General features: G+C 34.9%; 1 protein-coding gene across 1 annotated transcript in view; it reads left to right on the top strand.

Moving 5' to 3' along the window:
- Positions 1-17,743, top strand: part of Kpna1 (karyopherin subunit alpha 1) — a 62,053-nt gene that overhangs the window by 19,691 nt on the left and 24,619 nt on the right. Inside the window, exons 3-4 of the mRNA XM_077795350.1 lie at positions 14,000-14,107; positions 16,507-16,606. Coding sequence (XP_077651476.1) covers positions 14,000-14,107; positions 16,507-16,606 — 208 coding nt within the window. The remainder of the gene's footprint in view (positions 1-13,999; positions 14,108-16,506; positions 16,607-17,743) is intronic.

Below are 17,743 nucleotides of genomic sequence, written 5' to 3'. Positions count from 1 at the left end.
TGGCCAGAACTAGTAAGAGTAAACAGGCTTCCCAATACAAAACAGTACTTACTTCACGCCTAATTTCTAAAATAGTAAACATCAGGAAAACACAAATTCATTCAGGGACTGTTTATCTTTGCACAGTTGCTTTGTCATCTATCTGAAAAAGTAACTGGCTTACACCAACTGAGCAGTTAGATTTGAGAGTGATATAGGAGTGGATGCTGCCAAATATACAAAAGATATCTAGCTTTTAGGGCTATCCCTTCAGTATATAAGAACTTAATATTTGTTATCCAGCAGCACTGTATAAATGATCTTTTTGCAATTGGCAATGACAGACCAAACTAAAGTTTATTTTTGGTAGAGCATTTTACTGTTTATTAATGCGTTTCTAATTGAGCTCTTACTTTCTCTCTCTTTTTCTACAGTGCTAGGGATTGAACCACTGAACTATTATTTCTAGCCCCTTTTCATTTTATTTTATTTTTTTTAAAGATTTTATAGTTGTAGATGGACAGCATGCTTTTACTTGTTTAGCTTTTTATGTGATGTTAAGGATTGAACCCAATGTCTCACATATGCTAGGCAAGCGCTCTGCCACTGAGCTATAGCCTCAACCCCTCCTTTTTATTTTTTATTTTAAAACAGTGTCTTGCTAAGTTGCCCAGGCTGGTCTAAATTTGGCATTCCTCCTACCTCATTCAGCCTCCTGAGTAGCTGGGATTACAGCTACCATGCCCTGGTGGTAACTTGTAATTCTTCACATACAGAAAGAACACTTTGTGTTTACTAATAAAAGTTTTTGAGCTACTTAGACTTGCTGGCTCAGCATCAGTGGGTAACACAAGTGTTGCTAAAAAGTTCATAAGAAAACAATGATGAAGAATGGAGGCTTTCTTGATATTAAGAGTTAGAAGAAATATCTTCTGGAAAAACCAAGATGATAAACTCTGGATAGCCAGTATTTCCCATTAATTATTTGACAGACTAGGCAACCTGTAGTCTGTACATAAGTGTATGCAAATCATGATTTTTTTTTTCCCAAAAAAACTATTTTTACTTGGAATACTTTGTGTACCAAGTTGAAAAAGCCCAGTAATGCTAAAATACTTGAAAATACTTGAAATAATTTTTCTGCTTGCTTTCTCAAAAAATCCACTTTCAGTTCTCTTCAATGTTCAATGTGGCTTCAACTGTTAAATTTCTAAATAATATGTGTATATTACTGTATAACTTTTTCAATTTGGAGTATTATCTATTGATGTTCTCTTGTGGTAGTTGAAGATTTAAGTTCTTATATAACTTTCAATTTTTCTATTCTCCTAGTACAGTAATATTTCATTATGTATGTGTTATTCACAGCTAAGCAGTACACTGTGGTTACATTTTCTTTTTTGTACTTTCTTTTTCTTGGAATATCCTCCCCCCACTCCTTTATTAAACTAGTTTGGCTTTCTTCAGATTTTTGGACTAAATTTTTTTTCAGTTCTGAGTCTTTCCAGAGCTTTGTGTGGTTTATGGACTTGTTTCTCAACAGTAATTCCTCCACAGACTTTTTAGGTTTGATCTCCCATTATAGTGACTCATGTCTTTTCTAAGCCTGCCTTTTATTGTCATAGATATGGTTACGGGTTACACATGTCTTCTGATTTCAGTAAATAAGAGTAATTTATGGTTTTTGTCTTATGATTGCAGGGTGGTGTTTCTGAGGGTAGGCAGATAGAAAGGACTGTTATTTTAATTTGTATAACTCATCCTGAAAGGCAGATTGTTTTATTTTTTGTTACTAGTGGTGTGAAAATTATATTGATTTAGAAAAGAAAAGTTGTATGATCTATTTTAATTCTTCTGTTGTAAATAATAGAGCTGTATGATCTATTTAATTGTATGTGAATAATATATTGTTGTGAATAATAGAGTGTACAGTTCTAGAATAGTGCACTGGATTAATTTTAGTAATTTTGAAGTATGGATGATAATAGTTAACTATAGAGTATTGTATGTATGTCAGGTAAACACTTTATGAATTAATTCTGTCAGCCAAACTTCAAGTTGAGTTATTGTTTCCTTTTTTAATGATATTTATGTGTAGATTGAGCTTGTGAGCCACAAATGAAAAATTTAGATTTGATTGGATGAAATTCAATCCAGGTGAATATCTTTAGATAATCTCTGTGATCCTGGGAAATATATAATATTTTTATAAAAAATTGAAAAGGGAAGGATATACATTCATTACTGACATTCGTAGTTTTTTTTTTTTTTTTCTGTTAATCTCCCCCTTGTGGTTGCAGCAGTTCAGTGGAAACGACCTTGGTCGTAAAGAATAATACTGTTTGTCACTTGAAGGAACCTTTGAAATCATCTACACCAGTAATGTCCAAATTGTGTTCTGTGGAACTTTTTTTTTTAAAATTCTTTCTTTCTTTCTTTCTTTCTTTCTTTCTTTCTTTCTTTCTTTCTTTCTTTCTTTCCTTTTCTTTCTTTCTCTCTCTCTTTCTTTCTTTCTTTCTTTCATTGTAGATGGACACAATACCTTTATTTTATTTGTTTATATTTTTTTGTGTGGTGCCAGGGATGGAACCCAGTGCCTCATGCATACTAGGCAAGTGCTGAACCACTGAGCCACAACCTCAGCCCTTCTGTGGAACTTTTGAGATTCTGAATGTGTCTCCTCCTAGTTTTGTTTTCTCTGAGAAATTTGAAAGCTAGTATGGTAGCCACTACCCACAGGTGGCTATTGAGCATTTAATATGTGGCTTATTCAGATTGAGATGTCATGTAAATAAAAAATTACCCTTGAGTTTTGAAGATACAGTAGGAAGAAAGAATATGAAGTATCTTTTCTTTTTTTTTTTTTTTAAAGAGCGAGAGAAAGAGAATTTTTAAATATTTATGTTTTGGTTTTCGGCGGACACAGCATCGTTATTTGTATGTGGTGCTGAGGATCAAACCCAGTGCCGCGCATGCCAGGCAAGCACACTACCGCTTGAGCCACATCCCCAGTCCATGAAGTATCTTTTCTAAATTGACAACATATTGAAACCATATTCTGGGCATGTGACTTAAATATTATCAAAATTTTTTTAATGTGGCAACAAGAAAATTCTAAAAATTTCATTATATTTCTATTAACAGATGTAGATCATCTGCTATATAACAAAACTCTGGAGTTTGAGTGATTTGCCTAAGATTATATAGTAGATTAGTGGAACCAAAAGCCTCTTGCATCTGGATTAATGCTCTTTCCACAGGATTATGTAGCATTAGGTTGATCTAATGAAAGTTATTTGGTGACTCCCTGTGGCACAAATCTTGTGTTCATTTTGCAGGGAAGTATTAGAAAGAAAGCATATTTAAAATTGATGGTCAAAACAATGTTTGGAGTACTTAGCTCACTCCTTATTAGTACTGACTATTAAGTGAAATCAGTCATACCTTTTGGAGACTAGTAATACATCTCTGATTCTGTATGACCCCAATTCACTTACAGAATTATTTTATTATAATGATTTTTACATTTACTTATGATGCTGGGAACTTTTCCCTCGAACAGTTGCATAACTTGCATTTTCCCCCAGCATTCTATTGCTTCATGAATTGTTTTTTCAAATTGAATATGCCGTACACTTCTTTCTTCTTTTGTGCTTGTTTTGTTTTGTTTTGTTTTGTGATGTTAAGGATTGAACCCAGGGCTTCTCAACGGTAGGCAAGCATTCTGCTAGTGAGTTACATCCCCAACCCCTTAACCTCATTCTTAACTTTCATCAAACTAGTTTTTTAGGAACTGTATGTAGGTATGTATGTATGTATGTATGTATGTATGTATGTGGTGCTGAGCCTCAAACCCAGAGCCTTGCACGTGTTAGGTGAGTGTTCTACTGCCGAGCCACAATCTCAGCCCCCATGAAAACCAGTTTTTGTTCGTGCTTCTTTTAGGTAATAGAAGTAACTGCATATTGGTCAGCTTTTTTCATTGTTCCGCCTGCTGTTTTGAAACTGCTACTAGAGTTTCTATCATTGCATTAGTATCATTTGAGATATCTTGAAAGTAATTGTGTTTTTTATTTTTTTTTTATTATTTTTTTTTTTTTAAAGAGAGAGTGAGAGAGGAGAGAGAGAGAGAGAGAGAGAATTTTTAATATTTTTATTTTTTAGTTCTTGGCGGACACAACATCTTTGTTGGTATGTGGTGCTGAGGATCGAACCCGGGCCGCACGCATGCCAGGAGAGCGCGCTACCGCTTGAGCCACATCCCCAGCCCAGTAATTGTGTTTTAAAAACAAAACATTGTATTTTCTGTAATAGACTTTTCCTCCAGTAGTTTTGAATGCTATTGACTTAGCTTTGCTGTTCCAAGTCAGTTATCAGACCAGCAATTGTATTTTTCATGACTAGTTGTAATATTATACTAAAGATACTGTCTAAATATTTATAATGTCAGTAGATAAAATTTTTAGTGATTAAATATGATTTTGGGATCATGTGTTTATTAGTTGTAGATGGGTACAATAGCTTTATTTTATTTTTATGTGGTACTGAGGATTGAACCCAGTGCCTCACATGTGCTTGTTGAGTGCTCTACCACTGAGCTACCATCCTAGTCCTGGAATTGTATACTTTAAATAATTGTAAACTAAATAAAAATGAGGGGAGAAATTCATATAAACAATAAAAAAGAAAGGAAACAAATTATCTTTTTTTTTAAATTTTTAAAAATTTTTTTGGTAGTTTAGATGGACAGAATGCCTTTATTTTATTTGTTTATTTTTATGTGGTGCTGAGGATCGAACCCAGTGCCTCAGGCATGCTAGGCAAGTGCACTGCCACTAAGTACATCTTTTTTTTCCCCCTACATCCTCGCCAACACTTATTGGTATTTGTATTCTTGATTTTAATATGACAGCAGAATGCATTTTGATTAGTTGTACACAATTGCAGCACAACTTTTCATTTGTCTGTACACGATGTAGTGTCGCACCATATGTGTAGTCATACATACACCTAGGGTAATAATGTTCATCTCTTTCCACCATTGTTCCTGCCCCCATGACCTTCTCCTCCCTTCCCCCTTCCTCTCTCCCCTTTGCCCAATCAAAGTTCCTCCAATTTTCCCATGACATCCCCCTCCCCATTATAGGTCAGCATCCACTTATCAGAGAGAACATTTGGCCTTTGGTTTTTTTGTGTTTGGCTTACTTCGCTTAGCCTGATATTCTCCAGCTCCATCCATTTACCTGTAAATGCCATAATTTTATTCTCTTTTAATACTGAGTAATATTCCATTGTGTGTGTGTATAAAATATACATACATATATACATATATATATACACATATATACATATATATATATCACAGTTTCTTTATTCATTCATCTATTGAAGGGCGTGTAGGTTGCTTCCACAGTTTAGCTATTGTAAATTGAGCTGCCTCAAACATTGATGTGGCTGCATTACTATAGTATGCTGATTTTAAGTCCTTTGGATATAGACCAAGGAGTGAGATAGCTGGGTCAAATGGTGGTTCCATTCCAAGGTTTCTAAGGAATCTCCATACTGCTTTCTAGAGTGGTTGCACCAATTTGCAGTCCCACCAGCAATGTATGAGTGTGCCTTTCCACGACATCCTCGCCAACACTTATTGGTATTTGTATTCTTGATAACTGCCATTCTGACTGGCATGAGATGAAATCTCAGAGTAGTTTGGTTTGCATTTCTCTAATTACTAAAGATGTTAAACATTTTTTTTATATATTCATTGATTGTGTATCTTTTTATGAGAAGTGTCATTTCAGCTCCTTAGCCCATTTATTGATTGGGTTGTTGAAACAAATGATCTTAACTAAATGTCATGCTTGTGGGAAAGCCACTTAGAGAGTTGTTTTTTTTTTTTGTACCATGGATTGAGCCTAGGAGCGCTAACCATTGGGTGACACCCCCAGTCCTTTTTCTTTTTTATTTTGAGACAGAGACTCATTCAGTTGTGGAAGATGGGTTTGAATTTCGGATCCTCCTACTTCAGCCTCCCAGATTGCTGGGATTACAGGCATGTACCACTGTGTCTGGCCAGAGAAGCATTTTCAAATATGTTTTTAAACTATATGAATTTTAAACTATCTGTATTGATGTGTATCCTAAGAACCAAAGTAATTGTAAACAAATCTTCAAAATTGCTTTTAGCCATCATAAAATTGACAATTATCATGAAACTGTATATATGTATGTATGTATAAACTATGTTTGTATATGTATAATTTATATGTAAATCAAAGAGGTTAACTAGATATGAATTGGTAATAACACTAGAAAGTCATTTTTTTTTTAAGAAAACACCAGCTCTGTCCTGAAAAAGCCTAGAAATAGTGAATTACATTTAGTAGTGAACATTCCAGCAATCCTAAGACTTAGTATTCAGAAATAGTTAGTATTTCCCAAAAGAACCAGACTCTTTGAAAAAAAAAAATAACTTATTTCTAATCAAGAATAGGGAATACTCAAGATGAACTGTAATTTTTATATAACATAAAGAAGTTATCTGAGATTACTGAAATTATATCAAAAGAGTCAGGAGTTAACTTGAACAGGCTTCTTAGGCCAAAAAAAGGGTGGGGGGGTATTTTGAGTATCAGAAAGGATACTATAAGGACTTCTGCTTTTGGCTAAAATGGGTAAGCAGAGCTTCCATTTACCTTCATACCTCAAGTAACAAAGAATCAACAGTTAAAATACATGAAACAACAGTTCTATAGCCTATGTATGTTGACATAGAGTTTAGAATATGAGAAGTCCAAGGCATGGGACGGAGTGTCAGAAAAGAAGACTTGTATATAGAAGCTTGGAAATCTTGAAGGTGTTTCTTCAAGTATTCAGTAGAGTATACTGGTTAGCATGTGTGACTGAGAAAACTACCCAAGGTTAGAGAAAATGCTGTTGGAAAGGATATAGTGCCCGGTGCTTATATTGGGCTGGGAATAGTTCCTGTTCCCACCAGCCACTCTAGGAAAACTCTTTACTTCATGGAGAATTAAGTAGAGTATTTACAAAAGTCTTGATTTCATTAGTGGAAATTAGCTCTAGACTTAGCACTACTCACACCTACATAACAAATCATAGAAACAAGTTCCAAAAGCATCAAAATGTTTTAATATAACTTAGCTGCCTGCCAGAATAGAGATCAAGAATATTTATATGAATACAAAGTATTTAACAAGGTAAAATTGGTAAGCCTAGCATCCAAGATAGCCAAGTATACAAATAAGCAGGAAAATATACCTGTAATGAGGAGAGATCACTTGAAACTGACAGATGATAGACTTAGCAGAGAATGACATTAAGGTTATCATAACCGTATTTCCTATGTTGAAAGAGTTAAGTTAGAGACATGGAAATATTTTAAAAGACAATAATTAAACTTGTGGAGATGAAAACTATGAGTCTGAGATAAAAATTATACAAATGGGATTGGTGACAAATTAGAAATTGCAGAAGAAATTGGTGAACTTCAAGGCATAGGAATAGAAATTATCAAAAATGAAAAAGAGGTAAAAAGAACAACCACTCCTTTGTACAAACATGCAAGGGGGGAAAAAGACTGTAATTGAGTTATGGGACAATTTCAAGAAAATTTATGAATAATTGGGGAGTTTCCAAAGGCAAAGAGGATAGAAGAGGAAAAAAAAATATTTAAAGAAATAACATCTTGGGGCTGGGGTCGTGGCTCAGTGGTAGAGCGCTTGCCCCTGGGTTTGATACTCAGCACCACATAAAAGTAAATAAATAAAATAAAGATATTTTGTCCAACTATAACTAAAAAGTAAACATTTTTTTAAAAGAAATAACATCTTAAAACTTTTCATAACTAATGAAAACTGTAAATTCACTGATTAAAGAAATGTAAATAATCACAAGAAACATGATTAAAACCACATATAACTAAACTACTCAAAACCAATCCTAAAGAGTCTTAAAAACATAGCTGGGCATGGTGATACATGCCTGTAATTCCAGTGGCTCAAGAGGCTGAGGCGGGAAGATAACAATTTCAAGGCCAGCCTCAGCAATTTAGCAAGGTCCTAAGCAACTTAGTGTGGTATCCTGTCTCAGAATAAAAAGGATTGGGGATGTGACTCAGTGGTAACATGCCCGGGGTTAAATCCCCAGTGGTCCCCCCCCCCAAAAAAAAACCCCCACAAAAACACATAAAGAGCACCAAAAACATACATTAAAGAAAGGACAGTTTTTTCAACAAATGGTGCTGGAAAAACTGGATATCCAAATGTAGAAAAATGGAATTAGACTTTCTCTCATCATGTACAAAAGTCAAAAATCAAAATCCGTCAAAGACCCAAATGCAAAACCCAAAATTATGAAACTACTGGAAGAAAACAGGAGAAACTCTTGGGAAAACTACTTGTTTTTATTCTCATGCAACAACAATTTGGGGCTTCTAAGATCTCATAAGTTGTAGTGATTTCTCATCACTGACAAGCATTCAGTTCTGCAACTCTAGCTGGGTATCTTGGAATTCAAATTGGATTCTGACACTGTCCACCTGGAGATAGTGTAGGATCCCACAGGTTGAAGGCTCATCTCTAAGACTTGCTTGTTCCCCTCTCTACTTTAGATGCTAGTTGCAAGCCCTAAGTTGTTTAACTAGTGCTTCAACTTCCAGTTATAAATCGGGGTTTCCACACTTCCTTCCTTGGGTTTAATTTATTTGCTGGAGCAGCTCAAAGATCTCAGGAAAACCTATGCTGGTTTATTATAAAGAATATTTATGAAGAAATGCATGGGACAAATAAACCAGTATGGGAGAAAGGGTACAGAGCTTTTTGTTTCTTCTTCAGGCATGCCACCCTTCAGGAACCTCCATGTATTCAACTAGCGGGGAGCTCCCTAAATCCTATTCCTTTTGGGTTTCTTTGCAAATCCAATGCTGATAAAGTGAGTTGAATAACCCAGGCTTGTGTGTTTTAAATTCTCAGCCTCTCTGTGTAGCATTCTTCTGTGGTATGGGGCAGGAAGCCTCTGGAATGAGGATTCTGTGACCTACTATCAGAGAAGGGTAGTAGAGAATTTATGGACAACTCCAAGACAGAAAGGGGAAGGAGAGATTAACCTTCCTGTGACCCTCCTTGAGGGAGAAAAAATCTGGTTTCTGTGGGCTGCCTCAGTGAGGAAGTTATGAATCAGAAACCATAGAGTCGAACCAAAATATATATATTATACATTGGTAAAAAATAAGTATGTAAAAGATTCTCCATATCACAAATTGTCAGGGAAATACAAATCAAAACCATGAGGTATCATCTTATTCCAGTTAGAATAGCTATACTGAAAATAATAAATAATAAATAATAAATAATAAATAATAAATAATAATAAATATTAAAAAATTCTCTCTCTCTCTCTCTCTCTCTCTCTCTCTCTCTCTCCCCCCCCCTCTCCCTCCCCTCTCTCACTCTCTCTTTAAAAAAAGAAAAAAGGAATGAAATTATATAATTTGCTGCAACATTTTATATTGAGTGAAATAAACCAGACCCAGACAAATACTATTTTCTCTTGCTCATAGGTGAAAGCTAAAAGTTGATTTTATAGAAGTGGAGAGTAAATTAGTGGCCATTAGAAATAAAGAGGGTAGGGAGATAAGAGATAAAGATTGGCTAATGGGTACCAAAATACAATGACATGGAAAAGAATTAAGTTCTAATGTTTTATAGCATAGTAGAGTGACTATAGTTCATGAGAATTTATTATATATTTTGTAAAAAACTGGAAGAGAGTTTCCCAACAAAGAAATGATAAGTGTTTAAGGAGATATAAATTCATATTGTTCTGATTTGACCACTCAAAATTGAATATATGGGTCAAGTTGTCAACACTATATACAACAAATATGTATCATTATTATATTTGATGAATAAAATACACAAAAACAGGCATATTTCCATATAAGAGGGCAAATAATAATGGTGACATCAAATTTGTTACTGAAAAACCAATAGGAGCCAGATTTTGGTGGAGAAATATCTTTAACAAAAGAAATTGTCAACTTAGAATATACCTGGCAAAAATATTTTTCAGAGATGATTGTGAAATGTAGGCGTGTTCAGAAATATAAAAATTGAAAGAATTTACAATTAGACCCACACTACAGGCAATGTCAAAGGCATCCTTTGGACAGAAGTAGAATAATAGCCACCATTACACTGAAGTAAATGCTAGACATCATATGTATCTCTAAAGGATAAAGACTTTTTAATTTAAACCAGAATAGTGTTATACCTTAAAAATAAACAGTTCCTTGATAACAAAATGTCTAATCAGCGTTCAGATTTCCTACATTTTCTCATGATCTTTTTTATAATTTTTGAGAACAGAATCTAAACAGTTTTTGTCTTGCCTTTGGAGACATTTTTTTTTAAGAGAGAGGAGAGAGAGAGAGAGAATTGTTTTAAATTTCTTTTTTCTTTCTTTTTTTTTTAAGAGAGAGACAGAGAGAGAGAATTTTAATATTTATTTTTTAGTTATCTGCGGTCACATCTTTGTTTGTATGTGGTGCTGAGGATCGAACCCGGGCCGCACGCATGCCAGGTGAGCGCGCTACCGCTTGAGCCACATCCCCAGCCCCGAGAGAGAATTTTTGATATTTATTTTTTAGTTTTTGGCAGACACAACATCTTTGTTTGTATGTGGTGCTGAGGATCGAACTCGGGCCACACGCATGCCAGGCGAGTGCACTACGTCTTGAGCCACATCCCCAGCCCATATTTCTTAAACTCTCCTCTAAAAAGTCTTTATTTATGGTTAGCATCCTACATAATATGAAATTTACCCTCTTACCATTTTAAATGGACAGTTTGGTAGAATTAATCATGTTGACATTGTTGTGTAACAGATATCTAGAACTTTTTCATCTTGAAGCTATTACAGGGCTAGGGCCTTCTGGGAAATTGAGGCAGTGAGAGGACAAGCCCTTAAAACCCCGGTTCTTAGTGTTGCTTGGAGTAACAGGCATGAATTTATTAAAAGAGATGGAAAAGCAGAAAGGGGGCCACTTACAAGGAAGAGAGTCATTCTTCTCAGAGAAGGACAGCATGCCTCTCCTTGACTGTAGTTTTATTGGGGTCCCAAGGAAGTTTCCAGAGTCCTACCCAGGTCCACCTCTTGACTTTTTTTTTTTTTTTTTTTAAATATTTATTTTTTAGTTCTCGGCGGACACAACATCTTTGTTGGTATGTGGTGCTGAGGATCGAACCCGGGCCGCACGCATGCCAGGCGAGCGCGCTACCGCTTGAGCCACATCCCCAGCCCCCACCTCTTGACTTTTGAGTGACAGCAGAATGACATGAGACTTTCAAGTCCCCACTGCTGTGACCACTCAGATCACTTTGGCCTACATTGACATTCTAATTGGAACCCTACAGGTTCCAGTGTTCTTATGGTTGGGAAGAATTAATCCTTCTCTTCTTGAATTATAGAATCTGGTCTCTGTAAGGGTTAAAAAAAACCCACTTCAGGATAACTTATGTTCCTCTTATTGGAATTATTTTGGACCTCCATATTTCTCCTGCAGATAATGGTAATTTGCTGAGGAATGTAACATATCCTGTCCACTTAAGCCAGGCAGGGCTGCGAGTGCTACATTGCTTTTCAAAGGTGAAAGCAGGTGGGGTTAGCACAGTGGTCCCATTTTTTTTAGAATTACTCCTTTAATCTCATATTCCCACCAATCATGTCTTCGTCCCCTATAAAAGCTATAGAACATTAAAGAACTATTCCTAATTTCTTCTTCCCCAAGACCCCTGACGACCACTGTTCTACTTCTGTTTCCATGTTTGATTATATGACAGTTCTGTTTTGATTTTTTTTCCTAGCAATTTCTTTACTGTTTTCTGTAGGAATCGCACATTTTATGTTACATCCAGCAGTGTGCGAGGTGTTCCATTTTTTTCACATACTTGTCAACACTTGTTTTCTGTTTTTTGATAGGGGCCATTCTAATGATTTCTCACTTTTTTTTTTTTTTTTTTGTATCGAGAAGTAATGTTGACCATTTTTTCATATCCTTAAGGTCATTTGTGTATCTTTGGAGAAATGCCTATTCAGCTCTTATTTTAAAATTGGGTGTTGAATTGTAGGAGTTTGTTATATATTTTGGTATTCAAATCCTTATCAGATATATGATTCACAGTCATTTTCTCCATTCTGTAGGTTGCCTTTTCACTTTATTGCTAATGTGCAGAAGTTTTAAGGTTTAATATAGTCCTTTTTGTTTATTTTTTTCATCCTTTGTGATTTTGATCTCATTTCTGAGAAATCATTGCCATATTTGGTGTTGAAAAGATTTTCTCCTCTAAGAGTTTTGTAGTTAGACTGAGGATTAAACCCAGGGCCTTACACATGGTAGGCAAATTCTTTATCAATTTTAATCTATTTTGAGGTAATGTTTGTATAAGGTTTATGGTAAGGATTCACCTTCATTCTTCTACACATAGATGTCTTGTTTTCTTGACACCATCACTAATAACTTTTGCCACCCCATTTTTCTGTTTTCTCATTTATTCCTTGGAAAGATGGTGTTAGAGAAGACATTTTCCTTGTGGAGCCTATGAGTCTGAATGAGTATGCCATTTAAAATGTTCCTTGGCTCCCATATTTCATAAGAACTCATAGTTAAATATAAAGACTTGGTTAGATACAGTTTTTTTTTTTTTTAAACAAGGAGACTTTGTAGGTGACACTCTACTTCCTAGAGCATCACATTTTTAAAAATTTGTTTTAATTAGTTACACATGACAGTACAATGGAGCATCACATTTAAAATCACTCTCTTTTTGTGATATTATTGATATTGCTAACATGATCTATCTACTATAAAGATGCCCCATCAGCCTTTCACCACAGATTTTAGCAGCTTTTGATGATCACTGCTAAGGTCTACTACGTTAGTAGGAGCTGTAGTGATAATTCCCTCTACTTTTATTAGCCTGTACTTTTTTTAAAAAAATATTTTTAGTTGTAGATGGACACAGTGCCTTTATTCATTCATTCATTTATTGGGGGGTACTAGGGATTGAATTGAGGGGCACTCGACAATTGAGCCACATCCCCAGTCCTATTTTTTTTTTTTGTATATTATTTAGAGAGGTGGTCTCACTGAATTGTTTAGCACTTCACTTTTGCTGAGGCTGGCTTTGAACTCGAGATCCTCATGTCTTTTTGCACAAACTGCACCTGGCTTTCAGGATTCTTAAGGAGATAATGAAAAGCACTTTCATTAGGCTGACTTTGGAGAGAATATTTTCTTTGCCTATTCAAATTAATCATTTTTTTTTTCTTTTTAGTACTAGGGATTGAACTCAGGGGCACTTGACCACTGAGCCACATTCCCAGCCCTTTTTTGTATTTTATTTAGAGACAGGGTCTTATTGAGTTACTTAGGGCTTCTCTAAGTTGCTGAGGCTAGCTTTGAACTCCCAAGCTTCTGGGATTATGAGCGTGTGCCACTGTGCCTGCCTCAATTCTTTTAAAATAGGATTCTAGTACTCTTGTCACTGATTACTGGAGAGCTTAAAAAGGTCAGAAACTCCAGTCTACTATTCTTGAGAGTTAAAATGGAAATATTAGTCATTCTTACCTTGTTTATATTCTCATTTTTCCTGATGTATTGTTAAGACGATCTTGTTGCTTACTTTATGAGGGAAATGGTCAAGTTTGCCATGTCCTTTTCCTTTCCTTTTTAAATTTTTTCCCCATGTCATGTATTGTCAGGCCTCTTAAATCATCAAGTATTGGTTATACATATTGTGATAGTTATTTGTATTAGATTATAAGACTGGAGCAATCTACAATTGTTCTTCATCAGTTAGGTGAACGTAGTACAAACTTCAGGATTTTTAAAATGACTCTCAAAGAGTTCCATCCCCTTTTCCTTTTAAATCAAGTGCCTAGTATTTGGATGTTCAAGTCCCTTGTGTAAAAATTACATTAGTAACAGTCTTTATTTTTTCAGTTATTCAAGCGAAGAAATGTTGCTACTGCAGAAGAAGAAACAGAAGAAGAAATTATGTCAGATGGTGGCTTTCATGAGGCCCAGATTAATAACATGGAGATGGCACCTGTAAGTAAAATAATAACAACAACAACTCCTTTTGGTGTTTTTGTGATAAATATAATGAGAGCTATCGAGAGCGTGCGCGTGCGAGCTTGTGCGTGCTCTCTCTGTCTCTCTCTGCTAGGGATTGAACCCAGGGCCTCATGCATGCCAGGCAAGCAACTTACCACTGAGCTACATTCCCAGCCTTTATATCTCTTTTTGAGTTTAATAAAAAGGTTAAGTTAGATAGCTACAGAAATTACTTAGCATTTCATTTTGAAAGAAACTGCATATTTATTCTTCATGGTTTATTAAATGTTTATTGTATTTTGGACCATGTACAATTAAACAATTAAGTTATAAAGATTAATTCAGCTATAAACTTAGAAAGAATATAGCTAATACTGTCATCATTTTTGTGGTAGTTGCTTTTAGAGCTTTCACAAAGTTTTTCCAATTTTTAAAAAATGTGTATGAAATGAATACAGTGTTATAGACTGTATCAACCTGGGTTCTTCAGAGAAAACCAGTGAGAGAGAAGATTATTTAAAGGAAGTGGCTCACTTGATTGGGAGCTGGCAAGTTTGAAATCTGTAGGTGGAGAAATTAAAGGAAGAGTCGATGTTGCCAGTCCACAGGCTGGATTCCTTTTTTGGACATTCTTTGCTCTTAAGGCATCAACTGAGAGCATGAGGCTAATCCATATTATGGGGAGCAATCTATTTCATTCAAATGTAGTGATTTAATGTTAATCACACGTAAAAATAATGATATCTAACATCTAGACTGGTATTTGACCAAATAATTGAGTACCATAACTTAGTCAAGTTGACAGATAAAATTACCATACTCTATTTCTTGTCAATTTGGTATCTATATGTATCTTCCTGGCACCATATTGTGTCTCAAAGACATAAACAAAAGTTGTGTCTCCACCTAAGATGATACAATTCTCTTGCATATAGCTAAAAATATACCAATCCTTTCCCCTTGGGTAATAATGGTATCCTATAACTTAGATACCATGTTGTAAAATCTGCTTGGCTTTTAAGAGGATGAGAGAAAAGAAAAAGATAGTTGCTTACTATATATACATCTTTGAGTGTAAGACATGGTCATAGCAGTCATTTAGGTACCTTCGTTTATTCAGAAATTGGTCTTGCATCTTTGAAAATAGTTGCTTTTCTGACTTCCCAGCAGAATGCTTTATACATTCCCTAGTGGGAGTTCTTAATGTTACATATTGTTTACCAACCATCCAACATTTACAACTCAGTTGTTGGTTTCTTAAAATAAGAATTTTGTATCATTGTGACAAATGATTTTGAGAAGAAAGTTAGTTGCTCATACTGGGCATGGATTACAACAGGAAATGGAAAAATAATAAGGCAAGAAAATAATGGGAAACTACAAAGTTTTAATAAAGCAAGAAAGTAGTTTTAATGAAGAAGCAAGGAAATAAAAATTTTATTTATTTATTTATTTATTTTAGGGTACTGGGGATTGAAATCAGGGGCACTTGACCACTGAGCCATATCCCCAGCCCTAGTTTGATTTTTTTTTTTTTTTTTTTTTTTAAGAGATAGGGTTTCACTGAGTTGGTTAGCACCTCACTTTTGTTGAGGCTGGCTTCAAACTCTCGATCTTCCTATCTCAGCCTCCTGAGCTGCTGGTATTACAGCTGTGCACCATCATGCCTGCCAGGAATTTTAAATAAGTTTAAAAGTCAGCTGTAGATTTTGGCCGTGGCAAGAATCCACAGTCTATTTTTTAGTAAAGATTTATTGAGCATCTACTATATGTTAGCCAATAGTGATAGAATGGTAAAATGAAGAGAGTCCTGATTTGAACATTACACAGTGTGTACATGTAGTAAAGCATTACATGGTATCCATTGATGTGTACAGTTTTTATGTCAGTTAAAAATAAATCAGTTGTAGAATTGATCAGTATCTGATATGTATCAGTTAATCCCCCCACCCTCCCCAAAAAGTGTGTGTGTGTGAATCTTTGGATTTCAAGGAGAAATATCAGGAAAAATGTCTAGTAATGATGAGATGGGTATGGAATTAAAAATAGGTCGAGTGAGAGCAGCTGCTTCAAGTTTAGAGGTCTTGAAAAACTGTCTTTCAGAACTTAACCTTTTAATTATCATAACAAAGAACAACCAGTCATGTATTAAGCAAGGAGATTTTTACTACTGACATTATTTTTTCACTATTGTGAGATTTTAAATCAGAAGGAGAATTTGGCTTCATTGCATTACTAATCTTACACATTTTTGCATGTAAAGATTTATCAACTTTTATGTAATTTCTTGAGAAATGTGACAAACTAGGTAACTTGGCTATAATTTATACTAAGCTTTATGGTCCTGTGAATTAAGATAGTATTTTAAATTTGCTTTTTGTTTGTGTTCTCAGGGTGGTGTTATTACTTCTGACATGATTGAAATGATATTTTCCAATAGCCCAGAGCAACAGCTTTCAGCAACACAGAAGTTCAGAAAACTACTTTCAAAAGGTGAGCTCTGCATATATTGAGTCTCCTTTTTTCATCTTTTTTTGTAAAATATTCTCATAATTTATTTTCACATCACAGATAATTTGTTTTGGAGTGTGTTTTATCAATACAAAGTAGAGACACACACAGACATATAATTGTGAGCAGTGCCTTTTCATTTTCTTATTTATGGGACTACCAAGATCAGGAGGCAGCATTTTTGAACTAACTTATTATACTAGTAATCAACATCTTATTTTAATTAAAACTAAAGCTCCACCTTATTTATAGAAAAACTTAAATAACATTACTTGAAAAAGTAATAATTGCATATTTGAAGATGTACACCTTTCTACCCCTCTAAAAATGTGTTTGTCTATTTTCAACAAGCTGAGTTTTATGATTTTCTCACAATATAACTTTTTTAAAAAAAATATTTGTTTTAGTTGTAGTTGGACACAATACCTTTATTTCACTTATTTATTTTTATGTGGTGCTGAGGATCGAACCCAGGGTCTCACATGTGCAAGGTGAGCACTTTGCAGCTGAGCTCTAGCTCCAGCCCATATGATATAACTTTTTAAGGCCTTTTGCCATTCTTCTGTTTTCCTGCTTGTAATCTAGTTTGCCAGCCTCACTCTTAAATGATAATTAGAATACAGTACTCCAGATGGGTTCTTATTACTATAGAATATGGTAAGAGATTACCTTCTTTTTAAAACTATCCATTACAGGAATTAATTCTAGCATTAGTTTTCTGAGAGTCATGGCTTAGTAATATTTCATTGGATTTTCAGCAAACTAAATTTCCTACACTTTGTTAACTGTAATTAATTTGTGTGGGAAATTATGTAGACTTTAAAAAATGCAGTTCATAAACCAGATGTTGTGTCACATGCTTGTAGTCCCAGTTTATTCTTGGGGAGGCTGAGGCAGGAGGATCACTTAAGCCCAGGAATTTGCTGCTAATCTGGGCAATTTAGAACCTGCCTCAAAAAAACAGAGGGCTGGGTTTATAGCTCAGTTGGTAGAGTGCTTGCCCTGGATATACAAGGCCCTGGGTTCAATCCCCAGCACCAAAAACAAACAAACAAACCCACAACAGAAAAAAGTTGCTGAATTTTTGCTTTATTCTTGTTTTATTACCAATTTTTGATG

This window comes from Urocitellus parryii, chromosome 2 (assembly GCF_045843805.1).
Source record: "Urocitellus parryii isolate mUroPar1 chromosome 2, mUroPar1.hap1, whole genome shotgun sequence".
Taxonomy (NCBI): Eukaryota; Metazoa; Chordata; class Mammalia; order Rodentia; family Sciuridae; genus Urocitellus; species Urocitellus parryii.
The sequence above is the reverse complement of the archived record's forward strand: the minus strand, read 5'-3'. Positions and strand labels throughout refer to the sequence as shown.